Source organism: Tachysurus vachellii, chromosome 24 (genome assembly GCF_030014155.1).
Source record: "Tachysurus vachellii isolate PV-2020 chromosome 24, HZAU_Pvac_v1, whole genome shotgun sequence".
Taxonomy (NCBI): domain Eukaryota; kingdom Metazoa; phylum Chordata; class Actinopteri; order Siluriformes; family Bagridae; genus Tachysurus; species Tachysurus vachellii.
The window spans coordinates 15,496,215-15,517,787 of NC_083483.1; the positions used below are offsets into that span (position 1 = coordinate 15,496,215).

Genomic DNA, 21,573 nt, shown 5'->3' on the forward strand with positions numbered 1-21,573 from the left:
GGTCTCTTTTTTCCAGGAAACCTGGCTGGCTCTATTCTTACTGAGGTTTTTAACACCTACTGTTGAAACATGATGGGATCTCTTTGAGTTAGCATTGTTGTTGAAAAACTGTGTCATTTTAGCAATGATGTCGTTATAATCAGAGAGATGGGTTACAAACATCGACACAGCAGAACGGGTGAGTGAGTCACACTTGTTAATCAAAGCAGATTTAAAACTGACATCATTATGTGTGATATCAGGATTGCCACTGAAAGTTTTAAATGTCTCCAATAATCGCTCTGAAAATGCCATGGGATGCTCCCCTTTCCTCATGTGCACATCACATATTTTATCCCAGTCAGCTGACATTACACCTAGGACTTCAAGCAGAGCCTGATTCGTCTCTAACTTATTGGCAGTTCTAGTTTTGACTTTCTGATTTAACGCTCCAGACAAAGTGTCAGGCAAACACACAGTTAACAACACACACACATCACCATCTGTGAATTTGTAAATGTCAGTATATAGCTCGAAAACCTTTAGAAATTCTAATGAATCTTGTTTGGCAGGATCAAATTTACCAATACTTTTAATCACGGCTTCTAGCTCATTGGGTTTAAACCCTCTGACCATAGTAGAGGTCATTGGTTCCTCCGCTCCTTCATTAGCACGCATAGTTGTAGTCAAGTGAACGGGGGCCATGGGGAACTTAACTGTACAGTCAGAGTATTGACTCCTGACTGACTGAGAATCTCTTTCTGAGTTCTCATCACTGTCTAACATTTCAGGAACCTGATTACTCCACATACATATGTCTTACTGATGCTAGTTTCAGTTGTGCCATTTTTTATCAGGAATTGACAAGCAGACTTTGCTTCCTCTAAATCTTTGAACAATGTTTCCACAGATGAACTAAGCATGCTGTTGTTAGTTTTAAGGCATGCAATCTCATTCTGCATCCTAATCTTTTCTTCTTTCCAGAGTATTTCACTAATCTGGTAATCTCTTTTAGAGATAATCCCATCATCTAGTCTAGATTGCAGTTGCTCATTTTCAGACTTTAATGCATTTAAAGTCTTTCTAGTGACTTTGTACGATGCAAGAACTGCTTGCAGTGCATTGGCAATCTGTCCTTTTTTGTTCTTAGGCATTTTAGGGTCATTTTCAAACTTAGAAATAGCCCATTCATACGGTTTATCAACAATGTTCTCTATTCCATCAAACATTCCCTGAGAACCGTGTTTAGTGATGTACTTAACAATCAGCTGTTCCATTTTTACAAACTCACAGCTTTCCTTAAATCTTAGTCTTACAACTATACAGTTTCTGTGACTACAAGCTATCTAGTTAACCGTTAGTCTATTTATTCACAGCTCCAGTACTTTGGATGCAAATGAACACAACAGCCACAATACTTCGGGCTTTTGAACCCAAAACATCTCACTGCTTCGGACACAGACACACTCCGTCTGGCCTTGAGTTCAACTACAGTAGCCCTTAACACTCACAACTCACAAACAGTACCACTCACAAACACTCGCCAACAGTAACACTCACAAACAATAACCCTCACAAACACTTTCAGTCGCAAAAAGTAACACTCACAAACTCACGAACATTAAAATTTAACACAGTACGTCGGACAAAACCACAGTACTTCGGGTTTTATTTGTTATATTTTAAAACAGTCTTCTTAGCCACAGCACTTTTGGACTTAAAACGTTAGTTTAACACTATCACAGTACGTCGGACAAAACCACGGCACGTCGGGTTTCTTTGCGTTACAACCTAATCGTTTACTTAACCACAGTACATGGACTTAAAACGTAAGTCAGGCAACACCACACTACCTCGGGTTATTGCTTTACTCTACAGAGCCGCGGTGCATCGGGCCCTTTACACTATCACTGTTTCAGTTACTTTAGAAACACTTTTAGCTATAATTCAACTGCCACACTGCGTTGGGCTGATTCAGTTACTTTAGAATCTTAACAGAATTATAACAAACACACAACAAGTTTCAGTTACTTTAGAAATCTATCAGCTTAAGCACTTTGCTTCAGTTACTTTAGAAACAACGATTCACATCCAACTCTGTCACCACACTGTGTTGGGTTAATTCAGTTCCGTTAGAATCTTAAACAGAAATGTACAGAATAGGCTTAACAACAATAACTCCTCCTGCTTATGATCAGCAAACTCTACTCTATGTTCTATTCTACACTAAAACATTTCTTTTCTAGGTTTTTTAAACGAGGGGGTTCCCTGAATCAAAAAACAGCGTAAAAGAAGAAAATACCGCTTTTCTTACCTTTCCCCACTTTTTTTATTTTTTTTTTGGAATCCTCGCTGGGTGGCTCGCCAAAGTAAGAAATAAAAAAATGCGTAGTGTAAAAATAAGATGATGATGTTGAAGATCTTAATGAAGAACAAGAAGTTTATTCCAGCATAGCAGTGACAAAATACATGACGTACTTTGGGTTCATCGGAGTCAACAAGAACCCTGAGCAAATCCTGCTCAAGCATTATATACTGTTTTCCCCTTTGTAGTTTAAATGAAGTTCTGTTTTGAATATGTATTGAGCGTAAGTACTGAGTGTCTCCCAAATGGCTGGGTCACACCTTGTTATTTAGCCAGATGTCTTTACATGTTAATCACGGTCACGTATACCTTGTCTTGTTATTGTTACAATTGTTATCAGTCAAATAGTCCCTTTAAATGGTCATCGCGGTCACGCAGACCTTGGCTTGGTATTGTTACAGTTGTTATCAACCAAATAGTCACTTTAAATGGTAATCGCAGTCACGTAGACCCTTTGTTCGTGGTGGTGCTTAATGTCCTGCTGTTGTTCACATATTTATAATTGAATCAAATTTATACATTTAGAGTCCTAAACGTATTACCTTATGATACTTAAACCTTTGTAGGAATGAGCTCTTTTAGATGTGAACCTTGGAGTGGAATTTGAGTGCAATTTCTGTAATTTCTTACAATATTGAATATGTATAATGTATTTTATATGAAATGTACATTTTATTAATTAAGTTAATAATTAGTTAAGAATCTCCATAGTCTTCACTGCATGTTTTCCTTCTTTCCTCTCATTCACAGATCTCTGGGTGGACATGATTCCTGGTAGAGTTGTTGAGGGAGATGAAGTTACTCTCACATGTAAAACCTCCTGCAGTCTGACTAAGACTCCAAAGTTGACCTGGTACAAAGATGGAAGTTATTTCTCCTCCTCTAACCCGCTCCATCTGCCATCAGTCAGCCAGGGGGATGCAGGCAGCTACAGATGTTCTGTACAGGGACAAAGTTATGGCTCCCCTGCTGTCACTCTTGATGTACAATGTAAGTATAGACTGATTCAAGTTGCTCCCATTTAAAACAGTTCAGCACAAGCCCAGACATTTTTAGGGTCATGATTGAGGACAATGTCCCGTCCAGAGACAAGCTGTTTCGTGTTGAGGTTTTGTTCAAACCCACCATCGAAAATATCCTCTCTAATGAATGTTTTTTTTCTTCATTGGTTGTTGCGTTAAATCTTACCCATATACAATAGTGCTATTTTCTGATTAACTATTGTGTAGCCTCTTCTTTTTTCGACTAAGAACTCCAGGGGAGATGCGCTTGATTCCTGCCCGGTTCCATAGGGATGTGGTGCGGACAGATACATTTTGGGCGTTGCGGCATATTAAATATATGTAGATAAATAGTTAAAAAGTTTTTCTTTTGACAAAAGACCCAAATGAGGAACTGGCATGCTCAATATGTGACACTAAAAACGTGAAAGCAAGTACAAGTGTTATGACATGACTCTAAACCTTTGTCCTTTGCACAAGTCATCAGCTGATATGAAGTTTCACTGGATGCTTTCTGATCAGGGATGCACAATATAAAAGAATGTTAGCATACATGTCTGTTAGCATAGCTGCATAAGAACACATTAGCATAGCTGTTTATTAGCATACTTGCAAGCTAGCATTTTTGCACTGACAAACCCTAGTATATATAAAGACAAGAACACTCATACCTGCAAAGTTCATACACACCTATATATTAGAATACATACTGTTTTAGTATTCATACTGTCATGTCACTTACACTAACATCAGCAAAAGAACATATCATTATTTTCAAGTTACTGTTTGCAATTTTATGACATTTTCTATAATTTCGCTGATGTTTATTTTTAGGTAAATGTATGTTACTGCAGTGAAACAGAGACTGATGATGACTTAACTAGTTTGATTGTTAAAAATCTCTTCCAATGTGCATTTTATGGTTCCATATTTAGATCCTCCAAAGAGAGTCTTAGTGTCCATCAGTCCCTCTGGTGAGATAATGGAGGACAGTTCAGTGACTCTGACCTGCAGTAGTGATGCTAACCCACCTGTACAGAGCTACACCTGGTATAAGGGAAGATCCTCTATAAGTACAGGAAACACCTTCACCATGAGCAGGATCAGATCTGAGGACAGTGGAGAGTTCACGTGCAGGGCTGAGAATAAACATGGAGGTCTATTGTCTACTGCTGTGTCTCTTAATGTTCTGTGTGAGTTAATGATGATTCACTATGGTCAATGATGTAACTTCCTTACCCATAGTAACCTGTGACCTCTCAGTAGGTTTTTCCTTTGTATCCTTACTGTCTTGTCTGTTTTAGATCCTCCAAAGAATGTCTCAGTGACCATCAGTCCCTCTGGTGAGATAGTGGAGGGCAGTTCAGTGACTCTGACCTGCAGCAGTGATGCTAACCCACCTGTACATCGCTACACCTGGTATAAGGTGAATGAAAGCTCACCTGTAGGATCTGGACTTAGTTACAGCTTCACACTGACCTCCAGCAGCAGTGGATGGTTTTACTGTGTGGCTCAGAATATATACGGGAGTCAGAAAGCACCTGAAGTGGGTCTGACATTAAATGGTATAACAGTTTTTATAATAAACCATCTTTAGTAGCATCTATAAAGGTGAATGAGTTACAGCAGACTAATATTGATCTCTATACAGACGGCAAGAGTGTACTTCTGTTTGTTGTTCTTGGAGTGATTTTTGGATGTTCACTTGTCATCGTTGTGGTTTTATACATGAGGTAAGCATGTGTCTTTTTTCATTCGCTTGTGTAAAATATCTGAAGTATGATCCTTCTGATTATTGTTCATTTTTAGGAGAAAGAGAACAAGAGGTTCAGCTGATAATGTCGAGTCTAGTCAGGTAAGGGAACTGTAACTGGACAGAATGACACAGTGTGACTTACTGCCAAACACTAAACACATTATAATCTTCACACAGAACGTTTCCACCAGTCCTCCTGATGACACATACACAGGTCTTGATCTTCAGACCAGGTCCAACGATGTGTACTACACACTTGCAGTAAGAGACACACTTCAATCAGACATTCAGATCTGGAAAGAATTATAAAGAAGGATGAACTCATGATTCTTTTCTTTTTCTCTCACACAGACGGTCCACTCGAGTCTTCCTGATTCTCGGTCCATCTCTCATGATTACGACAATGATTCAGTGAGTGCATTTGTTCATCACTGAAAATAGCACCAGGTTGAAGAAAGCTGTAAATAATTAACGTCTAAAAATGTTTATTTAATGCTTCATTGATGTAATGCTTTTTAGCTGTGGATTAATATTGATTTCTATCTTTAAATAGTTGAAGTATAATATGTAGCTTTCCATTTCTGAACATTATATTGTATGTAACTTCATATGTTTTTGATGGATACTTTTGTTACATGTGAATGTGAAGTTTTTGTCCTGTCTTAACATCAATTACATTTTATATTTTATCTGCTAAACCAAAACACTGTGCAAAAAAGTGTGCTGTTAACATTTTGTACATTCTACACAATAAAGTCATGTATGATGTACAAACTCTCAGAATGGTTTATATATAATCAGTTTGGGTGGAGGTTACGGTGGTGAGAGTCTCTGAGCTGGAATCATTAGTATCCTATACATACACCGTGAAATAAACCTACAACTTTTCAAAATAGTTAAAAATCAAGGCTTCTGTAACAGAAAACAGTCACTAATATACTGCAATGTCATGATATAACATAATTAGCAAACAATTTATTATAGCATAGCAAATTCTCAACCACTCTTTTACAATTAACTGTGTCTGACTAGCATTTTCTTTACCAGTATCAATTACTATGAATTCTGATTATTTAAAATATCATTATATGTTCATTTCATGTTGTAGAAGGTGAGAAAGCATTTTGCTGTAAAACTCAAGTTATTGTTTTAACAGTCTTCCATTTCACAGATTCTATGCAGCATCATTTTAGGGGGCATCACATATTTTGTACTTTTCTGTTGTTTAGCACTACTGATGTACTCTAACGTTTCTGACGTCACACCAACAGCATATTTGAACTTATACTGAACTAAAATCCCCGAATGTGTAAATGTGAAACTATTCTTCTCTTTTTTAAGCCCATGCCATGTCTGTCTATTTCTGTCATTTAAAAACTCTCCGTTCCCTCTTTTCAGATTTACTTCACACTATTGATAAAACATGGAAAAATAAGCTAATATAATGTGCTATTTATATAAACACTTTATCTCTCCACTATATATTAGTGCTAGTTGGCTGCAATGGATTCTGGGAAATGTAGTTTGAAGTCTTTAAGGACCTGACAGTGAAGATAAAGTGCTAAATATTTTTATTTATTTATTTATACATTAATGTTGGTGTTGTGAGGTTAATCCCACTACTTTAAATTTTCTCATGTTCCTGTCTATTCACTTTGACACTCTCCTCTTTGGTCCCAATGATTATATTTACTATATACTCAATAAAGTGTAGTTTGAGCAGATTTGTGTGTTTATTCATAAAAAAGCATTACATTTCAGAGTAACTCCTGCCTTCCTCTTTCCTCCTAATTACACAGGAAATTACTTTATCTGTAGTGGGAGAAAAACAACTGAAAGAGCTATTTTTACATAAGCAACAAAATAAAATATAGCGAAGTGAATTTTCACTTAAATGAGAATAGAAAGGGGCCACGGTGGCTTAGTGGTTAGCACGTTCGCCTCACACCTCCAGGGTTGGGGGTTCGATTCCCGCCTCCGCCTTGTGTGTGTGGAGTTTGCATGTTCTCACCGTGCCTCGGGGGTTTCCTCCGGGTACTCCGGTTTCCTCCCCGGTCCAAAGACATACATGGAAGGTTGATTGGCATCTCTGGAAAATTGTCCGTAGTGTGTGAGTGCGTGAGTGAATGAGAGTGTGTGTGTGCCCTGCGATGGGTTGGCACTCCGTCCAGGGTGTATCCTGCCTTGATGCCCGATGACACCTGAGATAGGCACAGGCTCCACGTGAACCGAGGTAGTTCGGACAAGCGGCAGAAGATGAGTGAGAGAGTGAGAATGGAAAGATTAAAAGATACAGATAAAGAAAAAGGTAAGGTAGTATTTTTTAGGAAAGTTGCAAATTCACATTTTTTCAACTTTAAATGTTTAAATATGGAAAGCTTTACTCAAACATACAAAAGATGAGCAGAGTAAGATTGTAAGTACACATATAATATAGTTACATACCTGTCACCTTTTTCCTGTTTTATTTTATTGTAGTGTTCACTGGCACCTGTTACCATCTCTGTGTTATTTTGTTTGTTTGTTTTTTTCTTCTTATTACATTTAAATGAATATTTGTCTTTACATTGTTCTTGTATGTGGCATTAATTAAAAAGTAATGTCACAAATTATAATTAGCAGGTAACTGTGAAAATGTTTAAGGCTAGGAACATTAACTAAATATCATGCATCACTTGTCATATGTCTCTCTAATAGTGTAGAGAACCAAAGCTGTCGATGCCGCAAAGTGGAATGACATGTTTTACTACTTTATAGTACTTTATAAACATTCAAATAAAACAGATTTTGTTGTATTTTGACATTTTGTTCATTAATCAGACTTTAAAATACAATGTTAAAATTCCGCATCAATAGTCAAAGCATGTAACGTTTTATAAAACGTTTGTCACCATAACAAAATATAGGACGTAGGACTTAAGAATTAGGAAAAAAAAGCATGAAGAAATAAATGATCTGACTTTTTGTACATTTTTTAATATATTACATAAATGGGATGAATAATAGCCATGTAGCCAATTTTTTTAACTGTGGTAACAAAATTCAAATGTTTGTTGTCGTCTTGATTTGTTTCTAACATTTCCGTTTTTTAACGAATTCCGCCAAAGACAAAAAGCAAGTGTCTGTGAGCACAAAGTACGATGTCAAATCCATGTCAGAAAAAGTATTTTTTGTGAAGTTCAACCGCATGAAAAGTGTATAGAAAGATCTGTATACACAATCTAAACCATACAAAATACTTGACATCTGCTGCTTTTCTCAAACCGTCTATTCTCGACACATAATGTTCAAGGTGGCTTCGGTGAGGAGGACAATACACATGCTGGACAAGACAAAGGTGCCGGTGTGAACAAAATATAATCTCCAAAGTCTAACAGTAGTGAACATTAGGTGGCAGAGTTGTCAAATGTGTAGTGACCAGTGTGACATTGAGCAAAGATGACAGAAAATACCACGGATGAAGAGCTACTGCTGCTTACACTGCTCATGGATGGCTGCATGTGATAGACAGCTACACAAAGGTAAAAAAAAAAAAAAAACATACAGGGCTTACTGAGACCTGGCTGGACATACAAGTGGATATCACCCTATCCTTACCCAGTCGTGTGTGAGAAAGAAGGCACCCTGGTAGCCACACTATCCCACAGATCCTGGAAAACCTAGGGTGATCTCCTGGTTTACTGTGTTGGATCGGGGTGGTGACTCCATATGTGGGTTAGAAGTCCTTTTGACATCTCAAATGCATCTGCTGCTTAGCAGAGGTATATGGAAGGATGTCTGGGAGAGCTGAAAGATGATGTCTACATTTCCTACCCTGAAGATAGAACCTTGACGAGTGCAGTGTCAAGCTTATGCCAAGCTAAATAAATCAGGTTATTTTGACATAGAAATGTTGCTTATTATTATTATTATTATTATTATTATTATTATTATTATTATTATTATTATTATTATTATTAAGCAACATTTCTATGTCAAAATAACCTGATTATTATTATTATTATTATTATTATTATTATTATTATTATTATTGTTATTAGTGTTATTATTATTATTATTAATAATAATAATAATAACAATAATAACAATAATAATAATAATAATAATAATAATAATAATAATATATTTCAAAATTCTGTACTTCAACAGTCATTTTACCAATGTGGAAAGTTTAAATAAAAGTTAAATATTCGATAAGAGCTCTAATAACTAAATAAAGAAGAATTGTAACTATAAGTGTTTGGGGGTGTTTTATAAAAAGAAGGAGGAAGGACTAATTCAGCACACACTGAACTGAACTGTACTGTAAAGGACACAGTCGTAATTAACATTAAATATATATATATATATATATATATATATATATATATATATATATATATATATATATATATATATATACAGTACTTTGCTTTACAATTATAAACAGCATTTTTATTTGCACTGATGATGTCACTCAGATTGACTCCTCCTCTTCCTCTGCTCTTTCTGCTTATGGTTTCAAGTGATTTATCTGTCCTTTTTTTTTATTTAACTTTGTGCTTAATGTCAGTAATGAATTTCAGCATCAGCAGTTCTGTGTTAAGTTCCTCTTTTTTCAGCTCTTTCTCTCTCTCTGAACTGCATGACCCTGAGAGGTCTGCGACTCAGACATCCATCATCAACACATTTCTGTATTCTCTGTTGCACGTATAAAATAGAATTCTAGCTATAAGTGTTTGGGGGTGATTCATAACAAGAAGGAGGAAGGACTAATTCAGCAAAGGAAGAGGAAGATACATTAACCAGCAACATATTTTGACTTGGACAGTTTAATAGTTTAAACCCTCAGAGCTGCCGCTGTTATTTTTCCTGGATGCAGGAGATAATCATCTTTTAATGAGGTCAGAAAGTTTTTTAAACAATTTATGCAGTTTGAATTTCCTAACTAAAGTATTATTTTTGAGCAGGAACTGAAATTAAACTGTGCATTCTTTACAGCTCAAGTGTAAAGTGACACTACAGTCATTTCTATTAGAAAACATTGTCTCAGAGCAATAGGCGGTGTGTGTATATCCAATTCATATCACATATTAAAGATCAGATTTAAAACCATTCTCTTTACTCTGTGTTGTTCCTCCTCACATACTGAACTGAACTGTACTGTAAAGGACACAGTCATAATTAACAGTAAGTATATATATATATAATATGCACAGCACTTTGTGTTACAATTATTAACACATAGCAGATTATTTTTGCCTTTTTATGATATTAAAACAGTGTTTTCTTCATCTACAGGCTGCACTGATGATGTCACTCAGATTGACTCCTCCTCTTCCTCTGGTCTTTCTGCTCATGGTTTCAAGTGAGTTATTTGTCCTTTTTTTAATGCAACTTTGTGCTTAGTGCCAGTAATGATTTTCAGCATCAGCAGTTCTGTGTTAAGTTCCTCTTTTTTCAGCTCTTTCTCTCTCAGACACTCATGAAAAACTCCTGCTGATTATCTTTGAAACGTCTCTAACAGCAGTCAAAATGTCATTGTGTCAAACAAGTTGTGAATTTGTTGTAACATTACAACAGGAGATTGACTTTTTTTCATTGGTTGTTGCATTAAATCTTACCCAGATACAGTAGTGCTGGTTTCTGATTGGCTATTGTGTAGCCTCTTTTTTTGATTGGCTGATAAGTGTCTTTTTTTTTTTTTTTTTTTTTTTTTTTATTAATGCCATAAACCAACAATACAATGAGATATATTATTTAAAGTACAAATACACAGCAACTAAAATAAAAGAAACAACAATGCCAGAGGACAAGAGCAAAATTATAACAAACAAAAGGAAGAGGAAAAGGGTGCTACCCTATACATCATATCTGCTTACAATATTATAAGCTCGAATTGCCTTTTTGCTTCGACAATTACCCAAAACAGAACAATACAGTTTGAAATCATTTATAAAGCAAAAAAAATTTGGTTTGGAGTCAGACCACTTCATTTTATGAATGTGAAATTTGCCCATTAATAATAACAATTGTATGAAATATGCCTTCTCTTTTCCAATCCCATGATCATTAAAGTGTATCATTATATCGAGTCCACTCAACTGTAATTCAATGTTCAATTTTTTCTTAATTAAATTCTCCAACTCAATCCAAAATATTTTTGTATGTAGGCAATGGAAAAACAAATGAAAAATGGTTTCCTTTTCACCTTTACAGAAATTACAGGAGTAATCAATATCTAATTTAAAACGTTCCAGCACATGCTTTACCGGGTATATTCTATGCATTATTTTAAAAGAGACTTCTTTTACTTTATTATTAACGTAGAATTTATCCACCGTTCACCAAGCTTTACGCCAATTCACATCCCCAAACACAGAAGACCAGAAAAAACGAGCTGGAGGATAAACAATATTATTAAGTAAATTCCTAATATAGTTATTTGAGACTCTATTTTGTAAAATATTCGTATTACCAATAAATATTGTACCCTTGATATCTGTAAAATTTAGATCTTCCCCCTGTAATGCATTCCTCAGAAGTATCAATACTTTTTGCGGAATTGCATCCATTACAACAGCAAATTCTTTAGGTCTAACTGATATTTTAAATTTATTCAAAAATTCTCTATATGTCAATAAATTTCCATCATTATTCAAAAGCTGACTAACTAATATAATATTGTTTTCAACCCAGTATTCAAAAAAAAGAGATTTATTTTTATATAAGATGTCTTTGTTGTTCCAAATATAATATCTCCTAGGTGAAAGGTTATGCGTATAGGCCAGTGTCCATGCCATGAGAGCTTGTTTATGAGATTTTGCAAGCTTAACCGGTATTTTTTCGATTGAATAATTACACTTTAATAAAAATGAGAGGTCACCCAATTGCTTAAATACATAGTTGGGAAAGGAGTTCCAAATACTGTCTTTATCTTTTAAATATTGAATAAGCCAATTTATTTTAAATATTTTGTTTAAAGCATCATAACTCAACACTTCTAAACCACCATGATCTTTGGAATTACATAAAATTTCTTTTCTCAGATAATGAGGCTTGTTTCTCCAAATAAAATCAAAAAGCATTCTATCTAATTGTTTGGTAACTTTGGGTGGAATGTCTAATGATAATGACACATATACTGATCTGGAGATTCCTTCGGCTTTTGACAAAAGCACCCGCCCCTGAATTGACAAATCCCTTTGTAACCACATATTAAACTTCTTATTTGTTTTGTTAATAATTGGATTAAAGTTTAAACTATTACGCAGATACTCATCCTTACATATAACAACTCCTAGATATGTTACTTGATTTGCAATTGGAATATTACAAAGATTGGGTAAATTACAATCTTTAAGAGGAAACAGAACTGACTTATTCACATTCATTCTTAGTCCTGATACACCTGAAAAATCTTTTATGCATTTCACTGCTTTACTGATTTCATTCCTATCTTTCACAAACAAGGCAGTGTCATCTGCAAATTGACACAACCTAAATGTTTTTCCTAATGTTGTAATTCCTTGAAAATGTCCTTTTTTGATGTGAAGAGCCATTATTTGTGTTGCCAATAAAAACAAAAAGGGAGAGATCGGACATCCCTGTCTAATCCCTCTATTTATTTCAAATCTTCCAGATGTCCCCCTTGCTAATTTCACAGAACTGGTACATCCTTTGTATAGAGTTTTGATAGCTTTTTGAAAATAACAGCCAAACCCAAAAAAGTCAATTGCTTTAAATAAAAAGTTGTGCTCTATGGTATCAAATGCCTTGTGAAAATCAATAAAAAGGATAAAACTATCATCTAAGACATATTCATTGTAGTCTATCATATCTAGGATTAATCTAATATTATTACTAATGTGCCGTCCTTGAATAAATCCAGTCTGTTCCTCATCTATAATAGCTTCCAATCCAATTTTCAGTCTTTTGGCAAAAATTAAAGCAAATAGTTTGGCATCATTATTTAATAGACTAATGGGCCTCCAATTTTCTAGATATAAAGTATTTTTATCTGGTTTTGGAATTAATGTAATAACGCCTTGTCTTAAAGAAGTGGGCAACTCCCCCTTTTCAACAGATTCTATGAAGACAGCCAACAAGAAGGGAGCTAATTTATCTCTAAACATTTTATAGAACTCACTAACAAGTCCATCATTACCTGGAGAACGATTATCTTTGAGGCTGCCTATACACTCTTTAACTTCCTCTAATCTTAAATTACCGTCACAAAACAATTTAAAATCATCACCAATAACTTTGGCCTTGTCTTTAACACTATCCAGAAAGTCATTCAGATCAGGAGACACAAATTTGGAAGTATACAGGTCTTTATAAAATTGAGTAACAAACTTTGATATCTTATTCCCATCCTCTGTAACTGTATTATTAAATAACAACTTGCTTAAAGAAGTCAATTCACCATTCCTTTTCTCCAAATTAAATAAAAATCGACACCCTTTCCTTTACAATACAAAAATAATGATTTCCTTTTCAAAGGATCACGTAAACCTCTGGCATTAATCGAAAAAACTGAAATAGACATGAAAACTTACACTTGTCCTTTTTATAACAAAAAAATAAATTCTTAAACTAGGGTCTTTAACTTGCTGTTGTTGCATAAATATCTTCTATATAATCCGCTGCAACATATAATAAAAATGTAACCGTCAGTGCGTAAATGCAGATTATCTACCGTTACATATGAACACTTTTTCAAACATTTTTAAGTAGATTATATAGATGCCATTCTTAACATAACTGCAACTTGTTACCAATATAGCCTACATAAGTAGGCTATTGCTTACTCGAAAATAAGGAAATTTGCTTTCTCCGATCAAAAAAGTTCCAGTTAACGAGACCTTAGTTAACTCGAACCTCTTTCTTATCTATATAAGCCTTATCACCTACAAAGTATGCTCTCTTTCCCTCTTTGCGTGCATTTTCTACAAGAGGCCATAACTTGATACGTGCTTCTTTGTCTGCAGCAGTCAGGTCCTCTTTGAAGCGAAGATGCTTTCTTTGTAAATATTCATTAGCTTTGGCAAATCTCCACACTAAGTCTCTTGCCGTCCGTGAAAGAAACCTGATGATGATTGGTCGCGATGAGACGTTGTTCTTCATCTCTGGAGGTTTGCCGATCCTATGGACTATATCGATGGCACCCGTCACAAGCGTGCACTCGGCTACTGGAAGGATCTCTCTGCATATTTCTTTCACAACCGCTTTAACGTCTTCCTCTGATCTCTCGACGACTCCGTAAAGGCGCAAGTTCCATCGCCTGTTATATCGCTCAGCATCATTCAGCTTCTGTTCCATTACTTGAATCTTTTTTTGAGATTCCACACACTGTGTTTTGAGACATGCATTGTCCTTCTTTAAATCAGCGATTTCTTGATAGCAGTACTCAAGTGACTTTTTAAGTCCTTCGATTTGTAGAGTGTTTTGTTTGACTGCCATATCAATTTGATCAGCTCTTTGATCAATTTTGGCCGTCAGAACGCGGATAATGTTCTCTTGCATTTCAGCCAAAGGGGGGTTGGTGTTACAGGTACCCCCTTCAGACGCTTTACAGGCATAAGAATGAAGATCCCTACGACACCTCTTTTCTTTCGTTGATTCAGTCTCCATCTCCACAGAGTCCTCCATCTCCATAATCCGAACACAAAACAGTTGTTAAAAGTCTCCAAAAGTGTCTTTACAAATGTATCGCTAACAATGTTTGGCAACCATGCAGTTTAAAACTTATTATAATAAGTGGACCCCTTATTTTGTCTCAGCTCAAAACACCACAACACCCCCCCCCCCCACCCCACCCCCCAACCCCCCCCACCCCCCACCCCCGCGCGCTTGATTCCTGCCCGGTTCCATAGAGACAGCAGTGCGGACTGATACATTTTGGGCGCTGCGGCTTATTAAATATATGATAAAGTTTGTTTCTTTATGCTTAAATATATGATTTCAGTTTTTCTGTGACAAAAAACCAAAATGAGTGACTGTCACTCTCAATGCGTGACACTTGAGAGCCCTGCATCATCAACACATTTCTCTATTCTGTGTTGCAGGAGTCGTGTCCCAGTCGAAGTGGAGTGTGACTTATACACCGAGCTCCATCTGTGCTCTAAAGGGATCGACAGTGATCATGGGCTGCACATACACATATCCAACTGATTACACAGTTCAGAGAACTTTCTGGACCAGACAGTTGGTTACAAATGAAGAGCCTCCTGATCTGTATTCAGACCCAAAGTACAGAAACAGGATTCAATACCTCAGAGACTACTGGAATGACTGCCGACTCAGACTGAGTGATGTGACAGAACAGGACCAAGGCAAATACTACTTCAGATTTCTAACAAACAAAGGAGAAAAGTATCAAGGTAAAGATGGAGTTGACCTTTCTGTCACAGGTAAGCTACATCAGCTGAAATCATAACACACTGTACTTTATTCATTATAAAATATTTTACACTGACAAAATTTACACCATCATTTTCTATTCAAGAAGTTTCATTTTTTTAAACAAAATATTAAAATAAATAATAAAATAATAATAATAATAATAATAATAATAACAAATAATAAAATATTTTTAACAGCAGCATTATTTCTATGTATAAATTTCACCAACTTGTCATCAGTCTGTAAATATTAAATACTTTCTAAGTCTCTGTTTTCCAGCCTTCTGTGAGCAAATATTTTTAACAGCTTGTTGACCATCAGATGTCACTAGTGTGCTCAGTGTTTACAAGACCTAAATGTTTAATGTTTGATCAATAAATATGTTGAAAATATTTGCAATTGATAAATAATTACAAAGAACAAATAGAAAATAATAAAAATAATAAAAAAAATAAAGTTTCCAGTTTAAATGTGCTTTAGACACAAATTATATATCTATACTGTTCATGAAGTGTATGAATATTTATTTAACAATAAACAGAACAATAATTAACTGCTTCCATAAAATGGTGTCACTCAACTATTGAAGCTAATTATAATGTAGAGTCATGAACATGAGCTAACTGTCTTATTTACATTTCAGTTCAATTTATTTGGACTTGTATAGTGAACTTTTAACAACAGACACATCTCCCAAAGCAGATTTACAGAAATCTGGGTGTAGATTTAGATTAGATTAGATTAGATTAGATTAGATTAGATTAGATTAGATTAGATTCAACTTTATTGTCATTACACATGTACAAGTACAAAGCAACGAAATGCATTTTAGGTCTAACCAGAGTGCAATAGCAGCAAGTGCAGGATATACAGTTTTTACAAGATTTAAATGAGTTAAATAAAATGTTAATATAGAAGTAATTTGCAGATGTGAGTGTACTATGAACATAATATACAGATTGCCATAATTATAACTGAAATTAAATAAAATAAATAAAATGTTAATATAGAAGTAATTTGCAGATGTGAGTGTACTATGAACATAATATACAGATTGCCATAATTATAACTGAAATTTACAGAAGGATGTAACAAAATATGGCTATTACTATAAACAGTAATTTACAGATGTGTATGTACTATGAATATAATATACAGATGAATATATACGTGCTATGGACATAATATACAGATGAATATATATGTATTATGAATATAATATGCAGATGGCAATTAGTATACTGTAAACTGAAATTTACAGAATGGTATGTGCTATAAATAAAATATATGGCTATTAATATAATATATTGCTGTTACTATAAACAGAAATCAGGTGGATACTGTATATACTATGGTAAGGCAATGGTGAGCTGCAATGCAAAAAAAGGAGCAAGTGTGCAAGTGAGCATAGTTTGTGTAATAGTCCATTAGTGCAATAACGTCCATTTTGTAAACAGTCCATTAGCACAATAACGAAGTGTGAGGGGGGGAGCTGTAACAATGTATGAAGGACATTGACAGTATGATCAGCGAGGGCAGAGTTCAATAAAAAGACAGCTCTAGGAAAAAAGCTGTTCTTTAGTCGGCTGGTCCTGGTCCGGAGGCACCTGAAACGCCTGCCAGAGGGCAGAAGTGAAAACAGTCTATGGGCGGGATGAGAGGAGTCCTTAAGAATGCTGCGAGCTCGACGCAGACAGCGTTTCTTCTGGATGTCCTCCATGGCTAGAAGTGGAGTCCCTGTGATGCGCTGGGCGGTTTTCACCACCCGCTGCAATGCCCTGCGCTCTGCAACAGAGAAGCTCCCATACCAGACTGTGACACAGCTGGTCAGCTTGCTTTCTATTGCACAGCGGTAGAAGTTCACCGGGATATCCGAGGAAAGCTTATTTTCCTTTAGTATCCTCAGGAAACAGAGGTGCTGGTGAGCCTTCTTGACCAGGCTGGAGGTGTTCGTAGTCCACGACAGGTCCGCCAAGATGTAGATCCCCAGGAACTTGAAACTGGAACAGCTCAACAGCCATCCCATTGATGTGGATGTTGTCATGTGTGCCTCTTGTCTCGTTCCTGAAGTCCACAATAAGCTCCTTTGTTTTGGAGGTGTTAAGGAACAAGTTATTGTCATTGCACCATGTGGCTAGGTGCTGGATCTCCTCCCTGTAGGCAGTCTCATCATTGGAGATGAGAATGATCACTGTAGTGTCATCTGCAAACTTGATGATGGAGTTACATCCATTCACAGGCCTGCAGTCTGAGGTGAAGAGGGAGTAGAGGAAGGGGCTCAGCACACAGCCTTGTGGTACAACAGTGTTGAGTGTGATGGTGTTGGAGCAGATGGAGCCTGCTGTGGTCTGTTGGTCAGAAAGTCCATAATCCAGTTGCAAGTTGTGGTGTTAATGCCCAGATCTACTAATTTGGCTATTAACTTGGATGGAATGATGCTGAGCTGAAGTCAACAGCATACATGCATAAGTGTTCTTATTGTCCAAGTGTGTGAGCACAGAGTGCAGTGCCATGGAAACTGCATCTTCTGTGCTCCTATTGCTGCAGTAGGCAAACTGGTGAGAGTCCAAAAAAGAGTTAAAAAAAGAGATTTAAGATAAAAAGGAAACATGTTTCTCTGGCTAACACTAAATAGTGAGATTATAAATCATTACATTATACAGGTGTACAAGTTTAAAGACAAACATCTGAACAGTGCTGAATGTGTTGGATTTTAAATAAGCGATCTAACATGAGCAACACAACAGTAGTTGTTTACAGTAGCAGCACTTAGCTACAAATCTACAGCAACCAGGTGAAATTATCTACAGAATAAATAACACAGCCTGGGTATTTAATGGGTTTGTGGCCAGGTATCATCATTAATATGAGTGATTAGCAGGACAGCCCTAGGCTCAAAGGATAGTATTACTGAGTTTATTTTAAAGATTTCTCTATATACAATATACATATTGAATACATATAATGTATAATGTATGTTAAAAATTAGTCAAGAATCTCCATAGTCTTCACTGCATGTTTTCTTTCTTTCCTCTCATTCACAGATCTCTGGGTGGACATGATTCCTGGTAGAGTTGTTGAGGGAGATGAAGTTACTCTCACATGTAAAACCTCCTGCAGTCTGACTAAGACTCCAATGTTGACCTGGTACAAAGATGGAAGTTATTTCTCCTCCTCTAACCCGCTCCATCTGCCATCAGTCAGCCAGGGGGATGCAGGCAGCTACAGATGTTCTGTACAGGGACAAAGTTATGGCTCCCCTGCTGTCACTCTTGATGTACAATGTAAGTACAGACTGATTCATTCACTTATTACACTAACACAGGGCTCTCAAGTTTTGAAGACAGGCAAGTGTGACACCCCCCCCCCCCCACACACACACAAAAAAAGTAGAAAACTATGTTTCACCAGGATCACTGACCACATTTTAACCAAATACAAAGTATTTGTTCAATTTCCATTTATTAATTTGTGTCTGTGTGTGTGTGTGTGTGTGTGTGTGTGTGAGAGAGAGAGAGAGAGAGAGAGAGAGAGAGAGAGAGAGAGAGCGATTATGACTGGTATTGTTTATTGTAAGTGTTTGTTGCCTTTTTGGACTCCTTTATCATTTGTAGCGTTGCTCCCATTTAAAACAGTTCAGCTCAAGCCCAGACATTTTTAGGGTCATGATTGAGGACAATGTCCCGTCCAGAGACAAGCTGTTTCGTGTTGAGGATTTGTTCAAACCCACCATCGAAAATATCCTCTCTAATGAATGTTTTTTTTTCATTGGTTGTTGCGTTAAATCTTACCCATATACAATAGTGTTATTTTCTGATTAACTATTGTGTAGCCTCTTCTTTTTTTGACTAAGAACTCCAGGGGAGATGCGCTTGATTCCTGCCCGGTTCCATAGAGACTGTGGTGCGGACAGATACATTTTGGGTGCTGCGGCATATTAAATATATGTAGATAAATAGTTAAAAAGTTTTTCTTTTGACAAAAGACCCAAATGAGGGTCTGGCACGCTCAATAGGTGACACTTGATAGCCCTGCTAACAACACAAAAAGTTCATGCTGAATCCACATGTAACATGAATCCCAAAAGTAATGAAACAGGAGCAAACAGCAAAGCAAGTACAAGTGTTATGACATGACTCTAAACCTTTGTCCTTCACACAAGTCATCAGCTGATATGAAGTTTCACTGGATGCTTTCTGATCAGGGATGCACAATATAAAAGAATGTTAGAATACATTTCTGTTAGCATAGCTGCATAAGAACACATTAGCATAGCTGTTTATTAGCATACTTGCAAGCTAGCATTTTTGCACTGACAAACCCTAGTATATATAAAGACAAGAACACTCATACCTGCAAAGTTCATACACACCTATATATTAGAATACATACTGTTTTAGTATTCATACTGTCATGTCACTTACACTAACATCAATGTTATGAAATTTTCTACAATTTTACTGCTGTTTCCTTTTAGGTAAATTAATGTTTAAGGTAATGTATAACTGCAGTGAAACATGACTGATGATGACTTTTATAGTCTGATTGTTGAAAAACTCTTTCAATGTGCATTTTATGATTCTATATTTAGATCCTCCAAAGAGAGTCTCAGTGTCCATCAGTCCATCTGGTGAGATAATGGAGGACAGTTCAGTGACTCTGACCTGCAGTAGTGATGCTAACCCACCTGTACAGAGCTACACCTGGTATAAAGGAAGATCCTCTATAAGTACAGGAAACACCTTCACCATGAGCAGGATCAGATCTCAGGACAGTGGAAAGTTCACGTGCAGGGCTGAGAATAAACATGGAGGTCTATTGTCTACTGCTGTGTCTCTTAATGTTCTGTGTGAGTTAATGATGATTCACTATGGTCAATGATGTAACTTCCTTACCCATAGTAACCTGTGACCTGTCAGTAGGTTTTTCCTTTGTATCCTTACCATCTTGTCTGTTTTAGATCCTCCAAAGAACATCTCAGTGTCCATCAGTCCCTCTGGTGAGATAGTGGAGGGCAGTTCAGTGACACTGACCTGCAGCAGTGATGCTAACCCACCTGTACATCGCTACACCTGGTATAAGGTGAATGAAAGCTCACCTGTAGGATCTGGACAGAGTTACAGTTTCACACTGACCTCCAGCAGCAGTGGATGGTTTTATTGTGTGGCTCAGAATATATACGGGAGTCAGAAAGCACCTGAAGTGGTTCTCACATTAAATGGTATTACAGTTATTACAACATAGAACAGTAGCATCAATTAAAGTGAATGATTTACAGCTGACTAATATTTACCTGTACACAGGGGGCAGGAGTGCACTTCTGTATGTAGTACCTGGAATCATTTTTGGATGTGGATGTTTACTTGCAATTGTTGGTGTTTCGTTCATGAGGTAAGCAAATACATACATTTGTCATTATGTTAATATTTACAGCATGTACTATAACATTATTTTTGTTGATAGGAGAAAGAGACGCAGTGGTACAGCTGATGATGCAAAGTCAAGTCAGGCAAGTCTATTAAAACACTATGGAATAATACAGTGTGATTTGGTGATTTGATCTTAGTTAGTTAGTTACTAACTAATGTAGTTAGTTAGTTAGTTAGTTCGGTAGGTAGTTTGTTTATTTCCTTTTAAAAGTGTATTCTAAATTATACCACAGATCTTTCTCTGGGCACATAGTTTTTTGTTCTGCCTCTAATAACTATATGAAGCCAAAAATATATATTTTACCAAAACATTTTATTAAAAGCATTTAATCAGTATATGTTCATGTTGGAAAAAACATCACAAGCTAAAGCTGCTCCTTTACGTCATCACTGCTAGCTGTGATTTTCTAATGACACACATTTATCCAGGTTTTGGATGTTTTGTGCGTTAACAACTACTGTTAAAATGGTACATGAATAGTTGTAGAAATTTGAAGTAATAATCAATGTTACACAAAGAGCATTCTTATAACTTTTGACAGAAAATTTAAAACATTTTCTTCACTAAACGTTGCCAAAAACACCTACTTTAGAGGAAATCACTGACACTTTTAAACAAAACTCTTAGACAAATTCTTCTCTCCAGGTGTTTCAGAG

The 21,573-nt window shown here is 36.2% G+C and overlaps 2 protein-coding genes across 2 annotated transcripts in view; one reads left to right on the top strand and one right to left on the bottom strand.

The window, feature by feature from the left end:
• LOC132839095 (uncharacterized) overlaps positions 1-21,573 on the top strand; it is a 50,200-nt gene that overhangs the window by 26,846 nt on the left and 1,781 nt on the right. The window contains exons 29-42 of the mRNA XM_060859876.1: positions 3,095-3,334; positions 4,281-4,538; positions 4,650-4,910; positions 4,997-5,078; positions 5,155-5,200; positions 5,279-5,362; positions 5,453-5,512; positions 10,382-10,448; positions 15,151-15,495; positions 18,532-18,771; positions 20,079-20,336; positions 20,448-20,708; positions 20,791-20,878; positions 20,951-20,996. Of these exons, the coding sequence (XP_060715859.1) occupies positions 3,095-3,334; positions 4,281-4,538; positions 4,650-4,910; positions 4,997-5,078; positions 5,155-5,200; positions 5,279-5,362; positions 5,453-5,512; positions 10,382-10,448; positions 15,151-15,495; positions 18,532-18,771; positions 20,079-20,336; positions 20,448-20,708; positions 20,791-20,878; positions 20,951-20,996 (2,336 nt within the window). The remainder of the gene's footprint in view (positions 1-3,094; positions 3,335-4,280; positions 4,539-4,649; positions 4,911-4,996; positions 5,079-5,154; positions 5,201-5,278; positions 5,363-5,452; positions 5,513-10,381; positions 10,449-15,150; positions 15,496-18,531; positions 18,772-20,078; positions 20,337-20,447; positions 20,709-20,790; positions 20,879-20,950; positions 20,997-21,573) is intronic.
• Positions 13,534-14,584, bottom strand: si:ch211-196c10.15 (uncharacterized). Its single transcript, XM_060860571.1, has 2 exons — positions 13,997-14,584; positions 13,534-13,728 (listed from the first exon to the last, which is right to left on the bottom strand). The coding sequence occupies exons 1-2, from the start codon at positions 14,543-14,545 to the stop codon at positions 13,717-13,719; spliced, it is 561 nt and encodes a 186-aa protein (XP_060716554.1). The 5' UTR covers positions 14,546-14,584; the 3' UTR covers positions 13,534-13,716.

Bases quoted from the DNA above. Each gene is read 5' to 3' on its own strand.
- si:ch211-196c10.15 (XM_060860571.1), bottom strand. From the start codon at position 14,545: ATGGCAGTCAAACAAAACACTCTACAAATCGAAGGACTTAAAAAGTCA.